Genomic DNA, 24,841 nt, shown 5'->3' with positions numbered 1-24,841 from the left:
CTGAATAAACATCGATAAATAATTGGTAGCCCGTCACATACGAGGTTTTGTTTTGGGTCATGGAAAACGTGAATGTTTCAGGGCTGACAAAATGATGATGATCTAGGTATGACGAATAGGTTTTGTGAATATTTAAACTATTTCTAGTGTCTTATTATTTGTCTCATTATTATTAATCGAACATGTTCTGTAGAGAAGAACATGACGGGGAGGGAAGGGATGAATAATATTTTATTTCAGCGATATGCTCCTGACTTGCTGTAGTTACAACGTGATGTCAATAGAGGGCGGTGCAACACAGACGTTAGCGGGTTAATAAAATGTAGAAGCAATTCTGTCAAACTGATCGAAAGATAAGACGTCATTAATTATAGGGCAGTATAAAAGCCAGAAGTCATAATACTCGTTAACACACTTAACGAATAGTTTAAAAATGTGTCATTGGATTTATTTTAAAATAGGGCGTACTTTTTTTCAATTAAACGTTATTTATTAAAAAACAGATAATATCCAGGAACATTTTATATTCCATGGTAAATGCTTACGCGAAGTATATTTGACGTGCACTTTTACATCTACCCTGCTGCAGGTGTATCGTGATTCAGTCCCTGGTGACATCTGTGTTGTGTATGAACTCAAATAAACGCAACGGTGTAAATCATGTCCGTTCAAATCCAGCATTCATCCAGATTGAAATCTTGATTTTTCACAATATAACCGTACTGAACGCATATCTTGCCGTCCCTTATCTATCCAGCAGTGGGGCTTGGTCGATTACGTAAAACGCAAGATGTGTGAAGATGCTGAACTGAGCTCATACACACAACTGTCAGAGAGACAGCTGAGGATGATACAGGAGCTGCTTCTGCATGCAGGCGCGTTCAATAGCGCATACGCTGTCTCCGTCTCTTCATTTATTTGTAATATTAGTTTCGTTCGCCGTTATACGTAGATATCTCAGATATTCTGTCAGGGATTACGTTTATTTACGGTTTACACCATGAATCAAATTAGGCGGCGCGCTTAAAGAGTGGTGGTATGAAATATCCGCGTTTTTCATCGTAAGACGGGTCTTCTGTTTGTTTGTTTGTTTGTTTGTTTGTTTATTTATTTTAAATTAGATGCCTTGCCTCAAATTGAGTTCGCCGTGTGTCGGTTAGTCGGTAGCGCGCGCATCCAACCAACTGTAACCTTCAAGCTAACGTCAATGACAGCTAGCACTTAGCTGCGGCAACGGGATTTCTGACAGTTTTCGTCCGTCGGCTGCGCGTTTGCGGGGGGATGCGTGGACGCGATGCGTTAAAAAAAGAAAGGGAATTGCTCGTGAAGATCCGGCCGGGCGCTGCTGATTCTCAAGGCATCGCCCGCCCGCTAGTACCGCATAAGTGCCCCGACCAGAGAGGGATTTCATTCATCCGCTAACTAAACATGGCCTCTGCAGCCAGCAACGCCGGTGCAGCCATCGCCAGAAGAACCATAAGGAGGAAGAGACATTTCGTGTCGCAGAAGGTGAAATTGTTTCGGGCCAGCGATCCGCTGCTCAGCGTGTTAATGTGGGGAGTGAACCACTCGGTAAGCGTTACGGGGTTTTTACAGGTTTATAACACCAGTGATGCTGTGTATGAGAAGATCAAATGCACGTGTGACAGTTTTCTTGTTCCTACGTGAATGGATGCGTTACAGATGATCGTGACAGCAAGCGAAGCCAGCGTTTGCTCGGATGGGAGGCTGAATGATTCACTAGACAGACAGGGCACGGGTTTCAGGTCCTGATTCCTGGCCAGATCTAATCGCTGCAAGAAACCTTAATCCGTGATTTTTTATTAGTAACAAAGCATTTCCATTTCTTATAGTTGGTCAATTTAGAATATATTTTTTGCTCTTTTACTAACATCCGACTGTTGGATAAAAATGCGGTTTTGACCTTAAACAACAAGGCACGTTTGAAGCATGATTTCCCAATGGGATTGGAAGGTTTCCAGGTAGGCTATCCGACAAGCCCTAATTGATCTCTTGGGAATCTGAGAATCAGTGTCTGGGAGCCTTATGTTGGTACCTGCATGAAAAGATGCACAAAATTATCATTTTTCGCCTCTGAGTTGTGTTCAGACTGCAGTTTTGTTGTTTTAACAAGAACGTTTTTAATGTGTCGCTTACCAGATTGTTTTATACACAATTATATCTCTTTTTATCAGATGTACAAATCGACTAAATTGATGTATAGCGTTACCGCAGTCTGTCTAAAATCTCTAATATTTAGATTAGAATTATAGGATTTGTTATGCAGTATTTTGTCTTTTCATTATTTTTGGTAGTGTCTTTATTCTGACTGTTAAGGCTATATTTTAATACCTAATTTCAAACATCGACTCTTCTGTCGTTCTTGGTTTGAGCTTAACGAAATAGGTAACGTCAGCATCCCAGTCGTCTTTTCCAGGTTAAACTATGTTGAGAGATTGTTAGAATAACCTTTTGACTAGCGTTCTCATGTGCCCTGCAGAGTAAAAGATAGTTCATCTTAAAAGATCTTTCATTTTCTCTTGTCATTGTGTGTAGGTGTAGAATACCATGAATATTTAAGCCTCACAATGAGTTGCCCACAAGTTTGTTCTCCCATACGTCATTAGTGCATTCCTCCCTTCCATCTCGCATGTTTGAATTTATTGGCAATTTTTGACCTCATAAATGCAGTGCTCTGGAATATTGCCTCTGGATTTAGCCTATTTTTAACATTTAGGCCAGCAGAGCCACTCCCTTCACATAGAACTCAAGCTTTAACGGCAATTGTTTTGGTTGCACATGTTCTTCACAGATCTTCAGGATTAATTCCCAGTGCTCATCTAATCCCCACCCTCCTCCGTTTTTTATACATTTTCCCCTCCTGTAGATTTCTTATCCTTTCAATGAGCACTGACTCAGCTTGTTCGTTACGTAAGAGCAGAGATGAGCAACTCATACATATATGAATGAGCGAAATCATAACCTTGAATGCGCTAAATAAGTCAAATATTACTTTTTGTTTGCTGTAAAATACACATGCATTATGCATTTATGATTTAAAATATGTTTGTGCTACGTAATCTTAAGCAATGGTGTCTTCCCCTGTTAAAGAAGATAGACGATGTACTTGCATGACATCAAATTGGTGCCCAGGGCTGTTCCAAATATGTCCATCGAGTGAATTGACTTCCTTGAAAGAGTAAGAGTACGTGTCTCAGAGACATAAGGTCTAAGAACGTGCTGAATGGCAGGAGAAAGAAATTGCTTTAACTAAAAACAGAAATGGAAAACACTCCGTTAGCCTATTTTTACAGCGCAGTTGTGAGGAACTCCACTGTCTGCTATCTTTGATTTGTAGTAGCACTGTGTTATGTAAACTGGAGGATGAGCCGTATGTGCTAGTCTGTTTAGTAACAGGCTCCTGTGATTGTATAATTTTAGGTCTGATGTCGAAATGCAATCAAAAATCAACCACGTAATGGTTCTGTATCTGCATATGTTTCACAGTGGATTTGTTGTGTGGAAAACACACGGTTCGTTTCCTTGCAAAAGCCTCTGGTCTCTTGCGTGATTAATCTCAATGGCTTTATCCAAATGAAATTGTGCTTTGATTATGTAACCGAGTGTTAAGGGGTGGGGGCGTATAGAGCCACTACACCACATCTGCATGTAAGAACACGGCACAATCTCATGGCAATTCATAACTATTTTACAAGTTGCCTCATTTGAATACCATTTAAGTTTAGTGCAATCTGCTTGAGCACCAGTGACCGTTATAACCACTATAAAAGGTCCCGTATATAAACAGACATTTTCTGGCAGCTGGAGTATCAGAAATAAACGCTTTTTTCCTGTAAAATGACACGTTTTCCCCTTTTTTGTACATGTGCGATTTTTTTTCTGTAATTTGAAAACAGTTTTCTTACATTATTCGTAGAAAATCTGTAAAATTCTGTAAATTTACACATAAGCCACCTTGACAAATGGTTATGAATTTGTGTGATATCGGGCTGAATAACTTAGACGCACTAGTTTTTATAAGGAATAGACAGTCTAGTCTACATCTCACGTTTGTCACTGGACCACTTGTGTCTTCGTTTTGATTTTCATTATGCGCATGTGAACATTTCTATTAATGCATTTTATATACATTTATAGACTTTTCACTGTAAACATTATACAGTATAAAGGAAAGAATTGTGTGTGTGTTTGGGGCAAACAGCTAAGTCTAGTTGACCCTGGAGTGTCCTTTCCTGTTCTGAGCTGCTGCAGCTCACAGTAAACCTGCTGCCCTCTTCCCTTATTGGTCTGTTCAGTCTCTTTCTTCTCTGGTTCTCTGGTCCCTCTTTCTCTGTTCTGCACTACTGTTCAGCTTTGTATCTCAACTATAACATATCATGCTGAGTTGGACAATAAATGGAATGATGCCTCTTATAAATTTCTTTCTTCACACTTTACATAAATCAGATGTTGTTAAACACATATTGTAGCACATTTTATCGAGTGAAAGGCTTCTTTAAAGACATTGTGACACCCCCTGATGCGGGGACAGATGGGAGCAGGAAGATTCACAAAAATAGCTTACAACACGTCATAGCCTGTGTGTGTGTGTTAATATGATGAAAGTAAGTGTAAATAAGGCAGGTTGGATCCCATCATGCAGGACAAATGGACAACACTAGAACATATATACTTGTGTTGAATTTTTACCGCATTTAAGGGATAGTTCACCCAACAATGTATCCTTTACTCACCCTCATGTCAATCCAAACCAGAATGACTTTCTTTCTTCTGGAGACTGTTGCTAACCAAACAATATTGCCCCCCCCCCCCCCCCATTGTCAGACCACTGAGCCATTTCTCAAAATATCTTCACAGGGTCTTATACAGGTTTAAACGACATGGGGATTTTTATGTCTACGCATGCATGTGATATTGGTCCTGAAAAGATGCTAACACGTGATGTATTCAATTATTTAGAACCGTTTGAAAGGATGTGGACAGTCCAGCCTCATAAGAAATGCTCAGCGTGTTGGCACGGGCTGCCCTGTTATTCACTGCTGCTCTAAGGACTGAAAGGAACTTGTGTTCTGGCAGTGACCCAACGGTGCAGCACATTTTGAGGAATGTCCCCTGGCCTGTACTGCAGCTAATTCTCTGTAAATTAGAAATGCTTTTTGATTTCATTTGGAGCATGTCCAGATGTCTTTTGTAGGACAGACATCAAACTATTTTTGATTTACTTCAGCTGTTAAAATATGTGTTTGATAGCGTTATTGATTGCTTTCTGTTCTTTCTGTAATCGCTGTTGACATCTTGTGCTGTTTGCTTTCAGATAAATGAACTCAGTCATATCCAGATTCCTGTAATGCTGATGCCTGATGACTTCAAAGCCAACTCTAAGATCAAGGTGGACAACCACCTCTTCAACAAGTAAGTGTGGCGTGCTCGAGAGAATACTCTTAAAATGAAAGAGATAATTTTGCTTTGTATGTGTCTGTGGCTTTGCTTATGTTAGTTATCGGCTTTTGCATATTTTCTTCTAAGAGAGAACATGCCAAGCCATTTCAAGTTCAAGGAGTACTGTCCTCTTGTCTTCCGCAATCTGAGGGAGAAGTTCTACATTGATGATCAGGAATATCAGGTATACCAGTGCTGCTTAGGAGTCATTACATTTCTTTGTCTTTAATGTTTGTTTCCGTAATGAAATCCAGTCTTTCAATGAACTTTAGAAATGAACAGTTAGTACTCCTTTGAGACATTCCCTGTGAAATGAGCATCAGGCTTGACGTTCGCACTGCTCACACGCAAGCTGTGAGTTTGTTGTCATGTCAAATATAATTACTAATGAAGTGTTTTATATTAAATGATTTACCCGTGTGGTTCATTTTTGGTTTTAAATTAAAGGGACAATTCTGTCATCATTTACTCCCCCTCAACTCCAAATCTGTATACGTTTCATTGTTCTGATTAACACAGAGAAAGATATTTGGAAGAATGCTTCTAACCAAACAGTTCTTGAAAAATTACAATGCAAGTCAAGAGTTCCCCAGAACTTTTTGCTCCTCCAATCTTCAAAGTATATTATTTTGTGTTCAGCATAACAGAAAAATGTTTTACTACTATGATAGCCAATGGTGGCCAAAAACTGTTTGGTTACAAGCATTCTTCCAAATATATTTCCTGTGAACAAAGAAATGTATACAGATTTGGAACAACTCGAGAGTAAATGAAGACAGAATTCTCATTTTTGGTTGAACTGTTGCTTTAACGTGACCTTGATTTTCGAACAAAATCAAAAACTTCAAATGAAATGTCTTGATAAGGTGATGTTTGTCTCGTCCCAAGAATGGTACTATATGAATTGTCCAATGGCCAGGCCTTCAACTTCCAACAATCCAATTAATTCCCCAAGGACAAAATCGAGCCCCGCTCTACATGTTTCTCATTACAGAAGCTTTGACATTCAGATATACATCCCAATTCACAAGAAAACACCACCACAACATCATTCATTGAAACTTTATGGTTATAACATCTATATAGGTTTCATTTTACAGAGTTTTCATCTTGGATAGTATTTACCTGTAAGTATTTTACTTTCAAGTACATTTTAAAGATCTGTGTTTTACCTTGTGTTTTAATTTCACTGCATTATCATTTCATTTATGCATTTGGCAGATGCTTTTATCCAAAGCGACTTACATTGCATTGTACTGTACATTTTTTATTCTAAGTATGTACAATCCCCTGGGATCAAACCCACAACCTTAGCATTGCTAGTGCCATGCTCTAACCACTGAGCTACAGGAAACATTATCAAGCATATATCATACTTTTTACCCCACTACATTTTTACTTTTGTATTCTTGAAAGTAGGAAAGTACTAGATTTTCAGTGTACTGTATTAAAGGTAATGTCGTGGAGTAAAACTGGTATTTTTTCCGAAGTAAAAGCATTCTCATAAAGTACAGATTCTTAAAATATGTACTTGAGTAAAAGTAAAAAACGTCATTACTATACATCTTTGAACAGGAGAGGGTGGAATTATTTCATTCTGAAGTAAGTACAAGTTTTAAAATTTGTTATGTTCTGTAGTCAGTGTATCTGTTTCTGTTTATACAGTAGGTGGCAGTATGCGGCACATAGGGAACCATTTTATACACAAACACTGTTATTGATATACATCCACTGACACGGTCTGACAACAGTTATTCTCCTAAACCACATTTGCTCATGCCCGGAAATGAAACTGAGTTTCTTTCTTCCTACTTACAGTTAATCTACATTCACACAGTTGTGGAGGTTCAGCATTGTTTTTTCAACTCAATTTAAATGACTCTCGATTTTTTCTATTTTGTTATGTGCAATAATATTAGATCTTCCAGAGATCAAATGATCAATTCTCCCAGCCTCAGAAATCCTTGCTTTGCCAAATGCTAAAAACAGAGTATTATATTTGGCCCATCTTCCAGAATACCTCAATACTGCACTTACACTACTGTGGATCCAGCACTGTGATTGTGGGAATCTGCATTAGCGGTTCATCGAAGTGGAAGCTTTGCTTGAGCACCATATTACATCCAATATAAATATCTGCTAAATCAGTTTACTTTGTGTAACTGCTACAGAGCTTGAAACAGTGTAGAACATGAGTACAATAAATTCTGTTCTGTTATTCGTTTGACTCTTATTTATATTGATTTGGGGAGAAGTTACTTGGAAACACTTAAAACTACACAGAATGTGTCGAATTACAGCAAAGCTGCAGAGACCTCATATGTATCCGAGCAATGTTGAGGTTGTTATCTCAGGGCACAGTGAGTAAAGCACCTGTTGTTTCGATGAAGCCATTATATACGTGTATATATGCAAACCCCATGCTAATCGGTAAACATATTGCCATCCGAACAAGCAAAATCTGTCAACATATTTCAGTAAGTGATGAGGCTCAATAAAAGAAAGGCCCAGACTGTACTGTCTGGCATTCCAGGCTGACTACAGACTGCAGTCTAGGAGAAATGCCAGCTTTGGCTTTTCACTGTTTTATGGAGACAGACTAGTGTGAAATCTTTCACCGTTTTCTCTTTCTGTGACAGAATTCTCTGACACGCAGGGCTCCGATTCCCAGCGACGCTCAGGGCCGCAGCGGAGCACGTTTCCACACGACATACAACAAGAAGTACGTCATCAAGATCATCACCAGCGAGGACGTCGCCGAGATGCACAACATTCTCAAGAAGTACCATCAGGTAGAAGGGTCAGATGTGTCTTTGTGTTTAAAAATATCCTGAAATGAGCCTCACGGGTGAGAGCTAATGTCGTTTGTGCACTTGCCCCCTGTAGTATATAGTTGAGTGCCGTGGCAACACGCTGCTCCCTCAGTTTCTGGGCATGTATCGCCTCACAGTGGACGGAGATGAGACCTATATGATCGTCACTCGCAAAGTTTTTAGCCATCGGCTGCCGGTTTACAAAAAATATGATTTAAAGGTGAGTGATGACAAACAAGAATTCTTAAAGAGATAGCTCACCCAAAATGAAAAAAAAAAGATATTTTGAAGAACGTTGGTAACCAAACAGAATCGGTCCCCATTGACTTCTATTGTATAGACACAAAACCAATATAAGGGAATGGGGACCAGTTACCAACATTCTTTAAAATATCTTCTTTTGGGTTCTGCAGAAGAAAGAAAGTCATCCAGGTTTGAAATGACAAGACGTTGAGTAAATGATGACAGAATTTGTATTTTTGGGTGAACTTTCACTTTAATCCCTCTCCATTGTGGTTTAATTGTAATGCTTTATTTTTTTATCATGATAATGACAGAATAATAATTGGTTGAAAATTGTGTATTATGTTACAGATCTTAAAGAGAAATTTGATTATTGTTTTATGAATAACTTTCTTAGGGATCTACAGTGGCAAGGGAGGCTAGCGACAAAGAAAAGGTAAACTCTCATTTCTTTTATATTGTGTTTAGAAAGCATAAAACTTTGAAAAGCAGAATTTCGTTCACAGTGTTTTCAATGAGGGCCGGTGTTCACCTTGACAGATGTTTAGAAAATAACCTCACACTTGCATGCTGGATGTGTTGCATGTTTTGTTTGTACATAATGTAAAGAAATCACGTTTTTTCATCAAACTTCAACATCTTTTGTCATTCATGTGTGTTGTGCATTAATAAACATTTAAAATACAGTTCTCCTGTGTGAAAGTTCTCATTCCTCTCAAGTTCTACATTCCTTGAAAACTTTGCTTGACATCATTTGCTTCAGGGTGTGAGACAACTCCGTTTTATAGTCCAATGCTTTTTATTTTACTTCACTATGACTCCTAGGAAAATTCATAACAATGCAGTAAGTGAGAAACTTAGTGTCCTTTATATTGTGATATCCTGTGTTGATTTATATTGTAATTGCACTGCTCTTCGTCTTTAAAGAATGAGGTGGTATGAACCATTGCAATACATATTCAGATTAATGGATCATAATTGAATCAGCAAATGTTTTTAGACAATTACCATTATATGCTCCAATCTACACATGACGTAACAAAAAACTTCCAATAGTAACAGTATGTATAGTATTGCTCACATAAGGCAAACCTGATGTCATGTTTTTCTCATGACTTCATACATATGGAGAGCATGTGAATAATTTGCATGTACATTTCGCTTTTACTATGCATGTTAATATTATTGGCATGATCAAGTTTTTCTGAATTGATTTATTTCTCTTTCTTGTCAGATTTTTTTATCTGTATTCTCACACTGTATATGATACTCTGTGATAGATGAATATCTTTAATTAAGTGTCATATACAGACTAGCTTTTATTGTCACATGTCACAGTAATTTATTGAATGTTTCTGACATTTCGTGTCTTTACTTGTTTATTGTATAACAATACATAATTGTATGTAATTCTGTCATCTTGCTGTGCTCATTTGGTGCATGTATGTGAAATACTTCCATCTCTTTTAATATATTAATATATTTTTAAATAGCTAAAGACAAAACTGTTTGTCAAAAGCTATCTAGACAGATTCAGCTCACCAGCTCCACAAATTGATTGATGCTGCTTGAGCTGCTTGCATCTCACCTCCCTTCTTTTGGCAGCCACGCCCACCTGAGGAGGGTGCTCCGCCCAAATCTCGCATGAGCCAAAAGCTTCAAACCATCCGGATCGCCACACGATTTTACTGCGCCATAAGACATGTAAGGACACAACAGCAAAGAACTGTGTCATATTGCTCTTCTTCAACATGCATCAACCCACATTTTGCCTCGGGAAAGCACTGTAACGCTTAGGATCTCACAGGGGACTGTAAATCCAGGACCAGCGATGCTTTAATTTGCTTTAAAATGGCTTTTTGTGGCTCTTTCTTCAACGTGGAATTCTATATGACCATTATGTTCTTTTCATTTTATGCCTTGCAAAAATAGATTCATAATGTCATCATTTCTCAAAAATCATAATTTTCTCCCCATCTTGTTATTTCAAACCTATAGGACTATCTTTCTTCTGCAGAACACAAACTATGATATTTTGAAGAAAGTTGGTAACCAAACAGCACTGTCCCCTTTTCACTTCTATTGTATGGACACAAAACCAATGCAAGAGCCAGTTAGCGACATTCTTCAAAATATCTTCTTTTGTGTTTTGTGGAAGAAAGAAAGTCATACAGGTTTAAAATGACAAGAGGTTGAGTAAACAATGACATCATTTTTATTTTTGGGTGAACTATCATTTTAAGGCCATGAAGGCCAAAATACAGTAAATGCTTTGGTGTGTCTTGAGGGAATGTTTTAGGATCTTTGTTGAAAATATCTTGAAGTGAACCTGGTTAAATGTCATTACCTATCGTTTACCTGTTATCAGTGATGCCTGTGTGAGACAAATATCAGAAATCGAATGCATAAAAAATCTGATACATGCGATAGGCTTGATCCTAACTGTTCACTTTGGGTTGGAATCACAGAAATTTGCAGCAGAGTGCATTTGGAAAGCCAGCCTACGTTAAATCATTGTAATTATTGCAAATGTGCTAATTGTGTGTTCTCTGTACTCATGAAATCTAAATCACACCCTGTTGCACTGATTGTTCACTAGAGGCAGTTAGCTTCATATAAGGCTACAATCCACTACATCCGTATTGGTTTATTTTTAACTGTAATGCTTTTTGCAGACGTAGATTGTGTGTAGACGGTAAAAATACCAAACCATAATTTATTCGAATTTTACACCCTAGCAATGTATTATATTTACATTAATATTGTGTTTCAAGAGAGTTGATGAAAACAAGTAGGCTAATTCTCACCAGTTCTAAATGTGTGAATCTTTAAAGGGATACTTCACCCAAAAATTATTCTGTCATTGTTTACTCACTTTCGAGTTGTTCCAAATCTGTATAAATTATTTTTGTTTGATGAACACAGAGAAAGAGACTTGGAAGAATGATTGTAACCAGACAGATTTAGCCCCCCATGGATCTCCATAGTATGAAAAAATATACAATGATAGTCAAAAGTGCCCCAGAACTGTTTGCTTTCCTACATTCTTAAAGATGTTTTCAACAGAACAAAAAAGTGATCAAGTATTTTTTCCCACTATTGAAGTCAATGGGGGGCAAAATATGTCTGGTTATGAGCATTCTTCCAAATATCTTTCTCTGTGTTCATCAGAACAAAGACATTCATACAGATTTGGAACAGCTCGAAGGTGAGTAAATGATGACAGAATTGTCATTTTTAGGTTAAATATCCCTTAAAGTTTATAGTGGTGTGTATCAAGAAACATTTTCAACTGAACAATCCCATCACAAACTCATACCATTGGCTGAGCCAAGCAGCCCTGTCGAGCATCATGCACAGACTGTAGTTAGTTTGGTGTCTATAAGTGTTGCAGAATTCATAAGCTTCACTTTTCATTTTGTTCCCCATATGAAAATATTTATACAAATATACTGCTATTTCAATTGTTTGGTCCGGTAACAAAATCAGAATGTGAACTTATGTAGCTGTATGCCAATAGCTGTATGTCTCTTTATGTCCTTGATTGACAAAGGTCAACCTTAAACTTGTAAAAATATGTTGTTGTTTGTTTGTTTGTTATTGATGCACTTTAACACTTTTTTTCTATGCGAATGACAGACCAAGGAGCTTCCAACCTACAAAGACAATGACTTCATCAATGACGGGCAGAAAATCTACATAGATGAAGAAAACAAGAAAAAGTTCCTGGTAAAACTAAAGAATGATGTAGAGGTCTGTATCTTTCATATAATGACTAAGGCTTGTTTCTGTCATTCCAAACCTGTATGACTTTTATTTTTCTGAAGAACACAAAAGAATATATTTTGAAAAATGTTGGGAACCAAATAACATTGCACCCAATTGACATCCATTGTATTGACACTGACACATAATATCTTTTTTGGTGTTTCACACAATAGAGAGTCATACAGGTTTTGAATGACATGAGGGTGAATAAATGTTGACAGAATTCCTCGAAAGCAGCAAAATGACGAGTTTCCATCTCAGAGAACATAGCAAGTGTTAAAATATACGATACATTAAATACGCTGTTGGATAAAAGCATCAATAAATTCTTATCCAGCCTCATTTCCTAATACCCCTCTGTGCTGATAAACTGTGTCTAATTAAAAAGAGAATAAATGTCAAGCATCCAGTCTCTTATAAAGGATGAATTATGTGTTTCTAGTTTCTGGCCCAGCTGAAGCTGATGGACTACAGTCTGCTGGTGGGTATTCATGATGTGGAGCGGGGGGAGCAAGAACTGCCTGAGGAGGAGAGTGAAGACAATGATGCGGGGGAGGAGGAGGGCACAGAGAGTGATGGAGCGGCCACCGGCTCACCACCAGACAGCCCAAGCAACACACTGGACAGCAACAGGCCCCTGGGTCCAGGAGAGTTCGACCCTGCAATTGACGTCTATGCTATCAAGAGCCATGAAAGTGAGTAACTTAGTTCCAGCTTCACTTCGTCTGATCACTCATGGTGAAAATCTAGTTTTCATGTTGTTTATACTGTATGTCTGTGTGGTGTTTGTAATGTCCGGGTGTAAATCCATCAGTCAACACCATTGCTGGGTATTTTCTCCTTAAAAATGCTTAAGACATTCTCAAAAACATGTTTGCTATGTCACAAACATGTAATGGATCACGTCACACAGTTGACTGAGTAGATCACATCGGTCTGAACTAAAACTTTTGAGTGGAGGTAGGGACCAATTTGCATATTCATAGATCTGCATATACTAAATGAAGTAATATTGCAGTTTTTATTATAAATGCTTTATAATCAGAAACATACATTCTCCTCCCTCTTCAAACAATAGCTCTCTCGATGGATAGGCTTGTTTGACCCCATGTGGTAAAGAAGGTCCAAGGTCCCACAGGAGAATGACATCAAAGTACCGCGAGAGTGATTAGAAAATTGTAATTTTGACCTCTTTCCCCAGTTTCTGCAAATAAATGAAATAAAAACAATATTTCTAGTTGAAATTTATGAGAAATATTCTTTGTTGCCTACAGAATGAAACAAATTAATTTTACTTTAACACATACCTATATATAGTAAATTTAGAAAAACGGAAAATAATTTAGAAATGGCCTCTTAACTCCCTTCACGGCTGTATATCAAGATTCAGAAAAATACACTATCCAAACGTCCGTTTCATGGACATCCACAGATTTTCTTGTTGTTTATTCACATCTTTGCAGTTCTAGCTTGCATGAAAACATTTGTTTTTTCTACCCTACAGCTGCTCCTAAAAAAGAAATCTACTTTATGGCAGTGATTGACATTCTGACCCCATATGATGCCAAGAAAAAAGCAGCCCATGCAGCTAAAACAGTCAAACACGGGGTAAGAGTTAGAATCACAACATTTCCTAAAATGTGCACACAGTTGATTATTTTCCTAACTGTCTATGTATTTCTTCAGGCAGGGGCAGAAATTTCAACAGTTAACCCTGAGCAATACTCCAAGCGATTTTATGATTTTATCACCACCATTCTGTCCTAACCGCCGCATCAGGTTGAAACGTGACGGTGGCTGCAGTGATAATGAAGGTCCCATATTAGTTAGGAAAAAAATCCTGCTGCGGGTCATGGATCCACTGTCTCCCGCAGCCCATTGAGGAACACGTCTCAGATCTATCCAGATCTTTTTTGTTTACAATTTTGTTGACTTTTTCGCCTCTGGAGTAGAGTTAAGGCTCCATGTCGTTGATAAGGGATTAATGTGTCATATATATTCATAAATATAAAATACAGTTCCGCACCCTTGTGTTAGATATTGTTGATTGAGAATTGAGTGATGTTGTTTGTGACCAGCTACATGGTATGAATATCATACTGGGATTTTCAAAGCTGCTTATTTTTATGTTGAACTTGCCCTTGTTTTCTGCAAAGAAAAATACATTATTTATTGTTCTCAATAAAAAGGTCCTGTTTCCAATAACATTTTAAATATATGTTGACCGGTAAAAATCGCCCTAAGAGTTAGCATAAAATAAATTGGAGCCTATTTGAAAGTGTAAATTGCACTATTGCTCTGTAGCTGCAGGCTGTATCTTTAAATCTCTTTACTAAAGCACGTGTAACCACAAAGAGATGCAACTTCAGGTTTGACTGCATAAATCGTAGTAAAGCTCCAATCAGCAAAACTGGATGTAGCTTAGGTGTCTGCTGTGCAGTGTAATGTCTTGCACAGGAGCTCAATATTTGCAATTGTCTCCGATAATGTTTAGTATAAAACTTGTGTTTTTGCACATGATTGAATGCATCAAAATGTTTATGGAAATGATTCCAGTTTTACCACTGACTCATGAAGGGTCATGCAATAGTAGTTATTCATAGAACGTGTTAAGCACCTGATGGGTTACTTTCGTATCCCTAGTGAAAGAACAAAATATTGCCTGTTTTATGTGGTTTAGCTCTGAATTAGAGAACCTTATAACAAATAATGCATATTTTGTACCTTCCTTTTTTACAGTAATAATTAGCAAATTTACAATTGGCCATTCTCTTATGAGAATGCAGTTGGGCTGATGCTATTTTGATGCTTGAATTTGTGTACAGTGTCTTAGTTGCACACCTGTTAAGAGAGAGAGAAATCTGCCTAACTCTAGGCCTTTCTATTATGTTTCTCTCTCTCTGTCTCTTTCTCGTCATTGTTTAAACTTCGTGTCCCTGAGACCTTTAGTATTATAAAATATCTAGATATTGTGATATGTGTTCTTCAGAAATATTGTTTGCGAAGTAATCCTTAATATTTGTGTTGAAATATTGACATATATACACTGTGCAAGGGTGTGCCTTTTTTACTCTGGATTATTTAATTTTGTATTTCAATCATTTTTTAACAAGAAACAATTGAAAAATGTTCTTTTCTTAAAAGGGAAAGGTGAATCGGATGATTCTTAAATTGGTTGGCGGTTCCTGTGTAGATGTGTAAATATGCAAGTGTATCGTCTGTTTGCAATATGACTACTGTTGCAGGTACAAACATTCAGATTTCCTGCATACTGCTGGCATTATCTGAAATAATCTGCTCTCAATTGGATTGTTTCACTGAAATGATTCTTTGTTAAATCTTCATGTGTTGCTGTATTTCAAATTTCTGTTTGTTGGACAACTTTCAGTGGAATTCTTTGACCTCGAGCGGCTCAAGGAGTTTTAATTTATTCCCTTTTGGGTCTGTATAGCACATTTAGATCTCCATGAAGCCGCAATGGAGGATATCACTTCTATGAGCTTTAAAAAATCCAAAAATGACTTTGTCTCAAATTGTATAAAGTTATGATCACGTGTTGTAATTTGTTTTAACGTGCTGGATTTGATGCTATAGGGTAAAAACTTTGAGGAGGGAGAAAACGTGAAGCAATTTAAATATGCTGTCAAAGGGCAAATTTATCCATTGTCAGTTGTCATAACTGTTGTTACTCTGTCATGAAAGTGTGCAGCTCTTGTCTGTGTGTGTGCTGTGGTTCAAAAATATTGAAAAAACACTTTCCCATAAGCATTGCTCAATTAAATGATGCATTGCTCAGCTTGATTAATGTTTGGAATATGCCTGTATTATGGTGAAATCTTACACTCACAAACAAACCAATAAACCCTACAAAATTCTTCTAATATTTGTATTTGGTTGTGTTTTTGGTGAAAAAAAAGTAATTATACAGCGAAGCTTTAGGTATTTCTGGTAAATGCAAATGGGTTTGATTTAAATTGTTTTTTTATATCATAAAGTCATAAAGAGTTTTTGTCGGTCTAGAACGTGTGGCTCTGGGTGCAGTATATATCCTCAGCCAGACGGGGGCGCAATGCTCACAGTTTCCAGCAAAGCAAGGTAGGCCTGCTGTCGCAACACGCTTTTGTGAAGCTAATACTTTCATATTTTAATATATATATTCATTATTAATATTTTCGATGATTTTAATGCCTCACTGATGTTTCGCCTCCAGGTGATTTTAATGTGTAGGCTCATCTACAGTAGTATGTACAATTTCCTAATTTCTTGTCCATGTCAACTATACTCCGTAAAGTTCACGTGTGTAACGCAAAAAAGAACACATTCATTTTATTGAAGAAAAACTAATTTTTTACACAACGAAATGTATAAACAACGAAAGTTTGCGTTTCGATCAGTGTTGTCAATATAGCCCATTACTTTAAGGCATTTTAACAAAACTGTTTATTAACTTAATCTTCGTTATTATTTAGTAAAAAATAGTGTTCATAACAGTTAATTTAAATCAGCTTAATAGTGTGCATTTAGTAACCTACGATAATATTCAAGCATAGACGGATGAATGGGATTCAAACAAATCTTTCAATGTATGCAATTACAATATTTTTAAAGGGTAACATTTGAGTGATACACTCATTTACCATACACTATATTTGGCTAAAACAGTTGTGAAATGTTTTTTTTATTTGACACTACGAGAACGAATTGAAAGGAATCTTTTGATTCTAATATTTAGTATCTAATATTTTTGTCAATTGCACGAGGGCCGTATAAGCAGCAGTCTCGCGTGAGGTCAGAAACGAAAGACAAAAGGTAACTTTAGACATTTTTGCCATATCCGACCCTACAAACCAAAGAACCTAAATGTAGCTTAGCTTTTACTTTTGTGACTTGTGTTTTTTCTGTTAGTCTGTTCGATAAGTTTACGACTTAAGCCGACTGCAATGTTAGTATTTGTTGTTTGAACACTATGTCTAATGCTCAGTTTGACAAAGGGGGTCAAAGCACAGCTGTTCTTCCCTTAAGTGAATATTATTTTCCCATGAGGATCAAACGACCTTACACATAAACGCAAAACAATCACACTAATAGCATGCATGCATACATTAATATTTCGTGGATTTATAAAATTGTCACCCTCTTTTTGTTCAGTTATAAATAAAAGCAACTGTTCTGATCTGTGAACCGACTGACTGAAAGGCCGCATGCGGCCATCATCATGAGGTGCAAGATAATAGTGCTCTTGGTAAAAACTCCAATGTATTTAGTAATAAAAAAAGTAAAATGTTTATTTAGACAAAAGGTTTCATATTGTACAACAGTAAATTATACATTGGATCGAACAAATAACAGTTTTAACACAGAAATGTATAGAACAAAAAGAAAATCCAAACTTAAGGCTATATGTGTACGGAGTCCTCTATCAACCTATATCCTTGTGAAATAAGATAAATGTTGAGGAAAAAATATTGAGAATATATTTTTCAAGAAACCGTATGTGGCGAGCACAAACAATCAATATCCAAACAACACTGACACAGCATTTCTTTGTAACACTCGGAACATGCTAACTTTCATCGGTCATCAAAAATTTGTTTGATTTTACAAATTTCACGTGAATAAAGATGAAATGTCCTTTACGACTGAATAATGCCCTTAAAGATATGACAAACAATTCCTTGATAACCAAACCATCGTACGTGCCCCTTGCGTTTTATTGGAGACTTGTGGACAAGAAAACGATTTATACACTGATGCTCTAATCTAAAGGAACAAGACATTTTATAAAAAAACTAGATACATTCTCTTGAGCTTTCCCTCAGTTCTCATCGCAATATTAGTTGAGCCACAGTAAGTAATACAAAATATAACACGATGTTGTGTTACAAAGTTTTCACGCGTCGTGACAAAACACATTAAAAAAATGACGTAAAAAACGGGAGAGATGGTTTATAAAGAAAGCATCAACATCACAGCTGTGTTTGCGTGGGGATCATGGCTTTGGCATTCATAGCGAGTCACCCAAGGCAATTGGAGCCATTAAGAGAAGCTTTGCAGGCTTTGCTGCTGAAAGGAGCTTGGCCGTTTGGGCCCACTTTGGCAGAAACTCCGTTAAGTGTGGAGATATGGGGGAAGCTGGGTTGTGAAGACTGGACAGGAGTGCTTGGGCTGGGAAGAGAGGAAGATGTAGATGGGGCGGCAGCGGCCGGGCTGTTTGGCTTGTCACTGCTGGAGTCACTTTCTGTGTCAGGCCTTCTGCCACCAGCCACGTCATCCCTTAGGCTGCTTAACTTCATCTTTTTGCAACCAGGCCGAACTCTGTACTTCAATGGCAGGGGTCCATTCTGTGACAAATAAACTTCTTTATTACCCCCACTCAAACTAAAATCAAAAAGAATATTTTCTACATGCATAAAAAATGCATTAGTCCTACCCTTCTCCACGTGTAGATATAAGCAATATCCATAAGCGTGTAGTAATCTTTTAGAGGCTCATCTTCATACATAACCTCAATCTGAAAAAAAGAATCTTGCTTAACAAGCATATTGACCAATTCTTAAACCAAGCAACACATAATGGGGCTAATTCATGAAACATTCGCAAAATATATGTGCACCTCGCGTTTTTCCGGTGACGCGTTGAATGCTGTGATTTGGAATTTCCGTGAGAGTTACATGTGTGTCTTATTTTAAGTATATTACTGAATAGACCGTAACGAAAATGCAGCAATATTAACGTCTCCATTGTTGTGGATTGGTTGGTGAATGTAGCGTTTGTCCCGCCTCTCCTTCACTGTGGTTGGACAGCTGTGCAAAGAAGGACAGTGACGAGCTTTGCGCTTTACCCAAAGTTAAAGAGTATAAAATTAAAAAAGTCAGTGCCAAAGAAAGCGTGAAATATCCTTATGATACACAGTGCATCAAAACGCAGTGTTATCAGTTTGTCTAAGAGAATACAGAACGTTTTAATATTTTACGCACCATTTACACGTGGTAAGCCGCAGGTGTATATCTCTTTCTAACATTTTGGAAATACGAACCTTTTCATTAAATCCGAAAGTTTACTTCAAAACGACTTTACGAACGATTTACACAAAACAATCATTCTGCTCGCGTTTCATGAATGAGGGACCATGTGTTTAAAAACCGACAGTTGTACAACGTACATGCGAGTTAGAAAGAAGTTAAAGATAACCTGAAAGGTGCATGGTATATCCATTTTACTTCTGAGAAATTTTCTTAGATGCATCACTGTCATAGCAGCTGGGCATTGTAGGTACCGTTTTACATTAGCCTGTGGAAATTAGATTATCACAAACATTTGAGTAAGTACTTCACCTTAACCTATACGATATATTAGATATTTCATATGAAAGGAAATTATAAATTACCTCTCTTGTAGTCTCCTTTTCAATACCATCTTTTTTATCAAGTCTGAGCATTTTAAGAGAAGTGAATATATATATTAATTAATATATTATTCATATTGAATGTCTGATTTTCTACTTGGCTATCATAAACAACTAAGGTTACTGAAGAAGAATTTATTTCTTTAATTTATGCACCACAATGAGTTTATATTAAACAGAACCAACCTGTTCTGATCGAAAAACTCAATGGACAAGCTGATGATCTCATCATCAGCAATGATTCTCTTGTCTTCATCAGCCACCTCTCCTCTGTCCTCATTAGAACCATTTGTAGCTAAACACCAAGAATTTCACTCCTTGAGTTATCAGTGCGAATTAAAAATATAATAATAACTATTTTGATATCACAACTTACCATCAACTGATGGATGCTCAGCATAAAAATCTCGCCTTCGTTTCATTTCATCTAAGTTACAAAAACACAAAGATAAACCATAGGCCAATTATTTTTACGATGAGTTGACATTCTGACATTTTCACACAAGTTATGTGAATATAATTAATAAAAAATACTTTTAAAAGACGTGTAAACACTCACTTTTAAACAAACCAGGTACCAGTTTGTATACAATGTCCTGAAGGGTCTTATCAGACCTGAAAACATTGAATCGAGGGGTTTCATCACATATTCCAGTTTTCATTATAACAGAGGTCTACATAAAAATTGAATTTAAGTGGAAAAAAACAATTATATATGTAGAATCCAACCTGATATTCAGGAGAGGTTTTGTTTTATGTACTTGAACATCACAAATAGGGCAGTATTTGCTGGTCTCCAGATACCTCACAATGCACATTTTGCAGACTGTGAAAACAGCAAACACAACTAATTAATTATACAAGATAAATGAAGAGTTTGTGGGTATACGGGGATGAGGGATTTTTGAACTTACATGAGTGCAAACATTCAACAATGGTAGTCGCGTCAATGAAGTATCCTCCACATAAAACGCACATCAAATGAGGATTTAGCTCCGTTATCTTGATTCTTGTTGTTCGGTGCATTGTCATGCGAGCACGGCGACCTGATAACCAAGCAAGACACATGAATAAACATAGACGTCATTAAAATAGGCCATAGAAAAATTATTAATAGTTCGATAATGACAGATAAAATACACCCGGACCGTTTTAACATATATAACCCGACAACATATTTAATATGGATTCGTAAATCATAATTCCTTTGGGAAAAAAACATTTCATTAGAGAAGACACATTGGTATGGATTTCATTCATACAGGGGCTGTGCACAGGTAAGAGTGAAAGCCAAAATGCCCACACTTATTGTTGCTATGACGACGGGGTGTAATTGGCTCGTTGCCAGTCAAACAGCAGCCGCCTACTTCGACAGATTCGCGGATTGTCGGGACCGCTACTAAATATTCCACATCAGAAATCAGTAAAGTCAAGACGCGATCTCTTCTTCTCTTCACGTGTGTTCATCACAATAACAGCATGCAGCTTGAACGTGGCTGCCATTTTACTCGACAGTCCCGCGTCCAGACGAGCTCGCTCACATGAGGCTGCGACCTGTGCACCCGCACACTATTGTTTCAAAAGGGGTTATCTCCGTAACATGTTAAACACGTCGCACGACTATAATATCACCACCCACCGCTTTAAAACGCGATAGAGAATAAACTCTTCTTTTCCGCCGTGGTGATGTCTAAATGGGGAACCCAGTGAACGGAAGCTCGAGAGCTCATTGCTGTGATATCTGCACTGCTATATGCGTATTCTACAGTGAGCAGTCCAAAATGCTGGAATTGTCATGATAATTATCATTCAAGTGCGAATGTTATAAACCATCCCTTGTGCAAAGTGATCGAGATCCAACGCACTAAACGACCGTTGAATAAAATTGTTAGTTTTATTAGAAAGTTCGTCTTTGCGGAATTTTTCACGGCACGAGCAAACCAATAAACAGTTACCGAGTAAAGCTGAAATTGCATGCTTTGTATAACATCAAAAAAACTCAGAAACTGTAAAGCAAAAACTATATCGTGCGTAAAATAATGCGCAGCATTAGCCAGTGACAAAAACGAATTCAACATCTAGCCTACGAAAAGCTTGCATAACATTTTTAGTTCATCGGTTGGTGGGGATTTGTGCAGGCTGCAACACGGTATTTTAGATCAGAGAACTAAATAAACAAAGTGTCCATCCCTTCAGAGATAATGTGAGATGTGCTGAGGGTTGTGCAGGCCTCAATGTTAAACCATTTCAGACGCTTGAGCCAACTAGTGAAAACCACAGAACCATCAGTCTTATATTCATAGGTAATCACATAATCATTAGATCACCCAGATAAGTCAAAATTAACATTTTAACATGTTGAGCTGAACGGTTGGAGATCTGAAAATATGTTGAGGTTACAGTGAATCTGTGTGTTTAGTGGCAGGTGACAGAGACATATCTTCCTTTTTGCACTATTAAGCCTTATTTATTGTCATGAAGGATAATATCGTATTTTTCTCAACTGATCGAAACAGACCATCTCTTTTACATCAATTACATACAGCGCGGTGAAGTGTGTCGAAGAAATGTAAATGAATGTAAAGCAAGACATGGCAAGCAGGCAGTGGAAAAAAAAGCATCATCACATATTTTCCAATGAGATCGTAATCATTTAAATTTTGCCAGAGAGATCATTTGACAACATAGGACTAACAATCCATTCTGAATTATAAACAACGGTTCGACTTTGTACATTGTTTCATTTCTTGGATGAAGTTATCTGCATTATTTTTATTAACGTTTCACCCATCAGTGGTGGTTCGCTTGGCATGTTTAGTAAACAACTGATCGATTACTAAAGATGATTTTAATAAATCAAAATAACGAAATAGTCTTTCAAAAACCAGGTCTTGGAATTAGAACTCGTAACCTATTGTACGAAAAAGACTGTCCAACCTGACCTGTAGTGTCACAGGTTAAAGACTCCAGGCACAAACGATTGTTATATTAAAAATGGCTTGGACAAAACACAATTCAAATTTTACATCGAGACAAATAATCAATAGTAAACACACTAAAACATTTACTCAAAAGTTACCATACTCGAAATTAAAGCGTATTCCGCTTTAGGAGGAACCCAGCCAATGCGCGTATGGATTTAAGTTAATAAAATTAATTCATAACATCAAAACGCTCCACTGTTAATTTTGTCTAAATCTACACTCTTAGGACTCCATAATTCTATAAAACAAAGAAGGTAGTGTTTGGTTTTCGAGCGTGAAGAAATGGATGAAAGTGATCACCCGTTTACACCTGACCCGACTCGCTTGCCCTCCAGTGCGCGCCGACCTTTTAATGTTATATATAAAACGCACCGAACGATATATCTCGGTTTTACAAAAACGACATACTCGCTGACATAGATATTGTGTTAACAGATGTCACAGAGTGGGTTTACATCACATCTAACAAAATTTAAATGAAATTCATACGCATGAGAAACAGTCACACATTCAGAAGGCATACACCGTGTCTTGTCTGAAGAGAGAGAGAAAAAGAAAACAATGACAGAAAGGGTCTTGGTCCCGCTTGTTTAAACATGCAAACGTACATACCCGGTATATTTCGCCGATGGTTTCTAAGCTTTGTTCTAGTAGACAATGAAACTTGAGAGTCGATCAGCAAAAAATGAACGCTACCGAAGCGGCCATCTTGGAATGAGCTGCAGACGCTGTCAATGGCTCTAACGTACCACCACCGTGTTCATTGTGGCCTTTTTGCGCAATTGCACAGAGGTTACGGTAGCTCACTGTTCGCAGACACTTTCCGATTTTATTGACAGATAAATCCACAGATTTCAGCCGTAAATGGTGAGTTCCAGGGGCGTAGGTCTTCAATGCAGCGATCAGCACAACACAGTGTCTGATGGTTCAGTGCAAACTGACACAGTCCCCAAAATGGCTTAGTTCGACCGCCCCACTCCATCACGTGATCTCATTCCTTACGGGTAGCCTGGGAATTAGATTTAGTAGTGGGGTATATCATCAATAGGGTACCCCTCTGACGGATGTCTTTGTCAAACCTCACCACCCACATAATCACTTCTGACGAGGAAAAACCCAGCTAAATCACATAGTTCGGTTTAGGGCGACTGTGAGATGAGATTAACCTTTAAAAGCTGCGTTTCTCTTTATTTTTAAGCAATTCATACGAAGAGTGAAAATTACGGCAGAACAAGCTCATATAATTTAAGTGAGTTAAGATGCCTTTTGAATAGGCTAATAATGATCAGTAAAGTTAGTCAAGGAAAATAACTCAAAATTATTTCAGTTAAACCCGTTTTAATTTACATTTTGCTACGCTACCAGTATTATTCTACTAAACAATTATTTTAGAATAAACCATTTGTGCATTTTATAGCCTAAATCAGCAGTTTTAATGCCGTTAGCAAGAAGCACAAAGCACTCATAATGAAACTTCTCACTGTTTCGAGCGTGACCTTCTCGAAATAGTGCACAGGCATATTTATTATGCCATCATATTTACAAGAAATACAGTCTGCATTCTATAAGAAGCCTCAAAAATACGTAATGCTTAATTAAAAGGGACAAATTAAAGATAATTATTGTGATTGAACAATTATGTAGTGCGCACTCGATGAGGTTAATATAAACTGAAAGTCATTGAAACAAATGGCCGAAATAAGCGTTTCATTTTTATTGATAAATCTTGGTTAGACTTCAAATTTGCTTCCAGTTTCAAATTCTTGGTCAATTGTGGTCTGGATGGATTGATGCAAACAAAAACACTTGATCCCGCGGTCAAGAAACAGAAAGATGAAAATACTTTTTGCTGTGGTATGTTATGTGCAATATCCGACCTGTTAAATTTTAAAAGACGGCCCTAATAACGGTGTATAAAATTCACTAAATGATTTGACAATGAACATGCAGTAAAAGGACATTTGTAAGCCATTTCTTAGCAACGACACGCTTCAGTCAACTAATTTATAAGCGACTCTGTACTTCTGAATTCATTTTTGGGTTTAGTTGTTGTTTTATAGATTTATATAAAATTATATATGCGCGTCTGGTTTTATATTCCACAGACCGTTTTCTATAGCGTTTACAATTTACGATGTAACAACACGCATATTTTTCTTTCATCGGTT

The 24,841-nt window shown here is 37.3% G+C and overlaps 2 protein-coding genes across 3 annotated transcripts; one reads left to right on the top strand and one right to left on the bottom strand.

Moving 5' to 3' along the window:
* Positions 1–776: 776 nt before the first annotated feature.
* pip4k2ab (phosphatidylinositol-5-phosphate 4-kinase, type II, alpha b) lies at positions 777–16,163 on the top strand. Of its 2 annotated transcripts, XM_079453757.1 has the most exons (11): positions 821–1,572; positions 5,336–5,433; positions 5,548–5,644; positions 8,100–8,252; positions 8,347–8,493; positions 8,914–8,952; positions 10,122–10,220; positions 12,156–12,269; positions 12,727–12,979; positions 13,789–13,892; positions 13,971–16,163. In XM_079453757.1, exons 1-11 carry the CDS (start codon positions 1,429–1,431, stop codon positions 14,049–14,051), a joined length of 1,329 nt encoding a protein of 442 aa, XP_079309883.1. In that variant the 5' UTR covers positions 821–1,428; the 3' UTR covers positions 14,052–16,163. The 2 variants fall into 2 exon arrangements, with proteins under 2 accessions (XP_079309884.1, XP_079309883.1); XM_079453758.1 differs by lacking the exon at positions 10,122–10,220 and having other exon boundaries at positions 777–1,572.
* A 1,266-nt stretch (positions 16,164–17,429) lies between these two features.
* On the bottom strand, positions 17,430–23,416 carry bmi1b (bmi1 polycomb ring finger oncogene 1b). Its single transcript, XM_079453768.1, has 10 exons — positions 23,286–23,416; positions 20,604–20,735; positions 20,419–20,515; positions 20,249–20,304; positions 20,066–20,116; positions 19,876–19,984; positions 19,672–19,714; positions 19,476–19,574; positions 18,715–18,795; positions 17,430–18,625 (listed from the first exon to the last, which is right to left on the bottom strand). Exons 2-10 carry the CDS (start codon positions 20,719–20,721, stop codon positions 18,299–18,301), a joined length of 981 nt encoding a protein of 326 aa, XP_079309894.1. The 5' UTR covers positions 20,722–20,735; positions 23,286–23,416; the 3' UTR covers positions 17,430–18,298.
* Positions 23,417–24,841: the final 1,425 nt, after the last annotated feature.

This window comes from Barbatula barbatula (assembly GCF_947034865.1).
Source record: "Barbatula barbatula genome assembly, chromosome: 3".
NCBI classification, from domain to species: Eukaryota; Metazoa; Chordata; class Actinopteri; order Cypriniformes; family Nemacheilidae; genus Barbatula; species Barbatula barbatula.
Note: the sequence above shows the minus strand (reverse complement) of the source record. Positions and strands in the feature narration are given on the sequence as shown.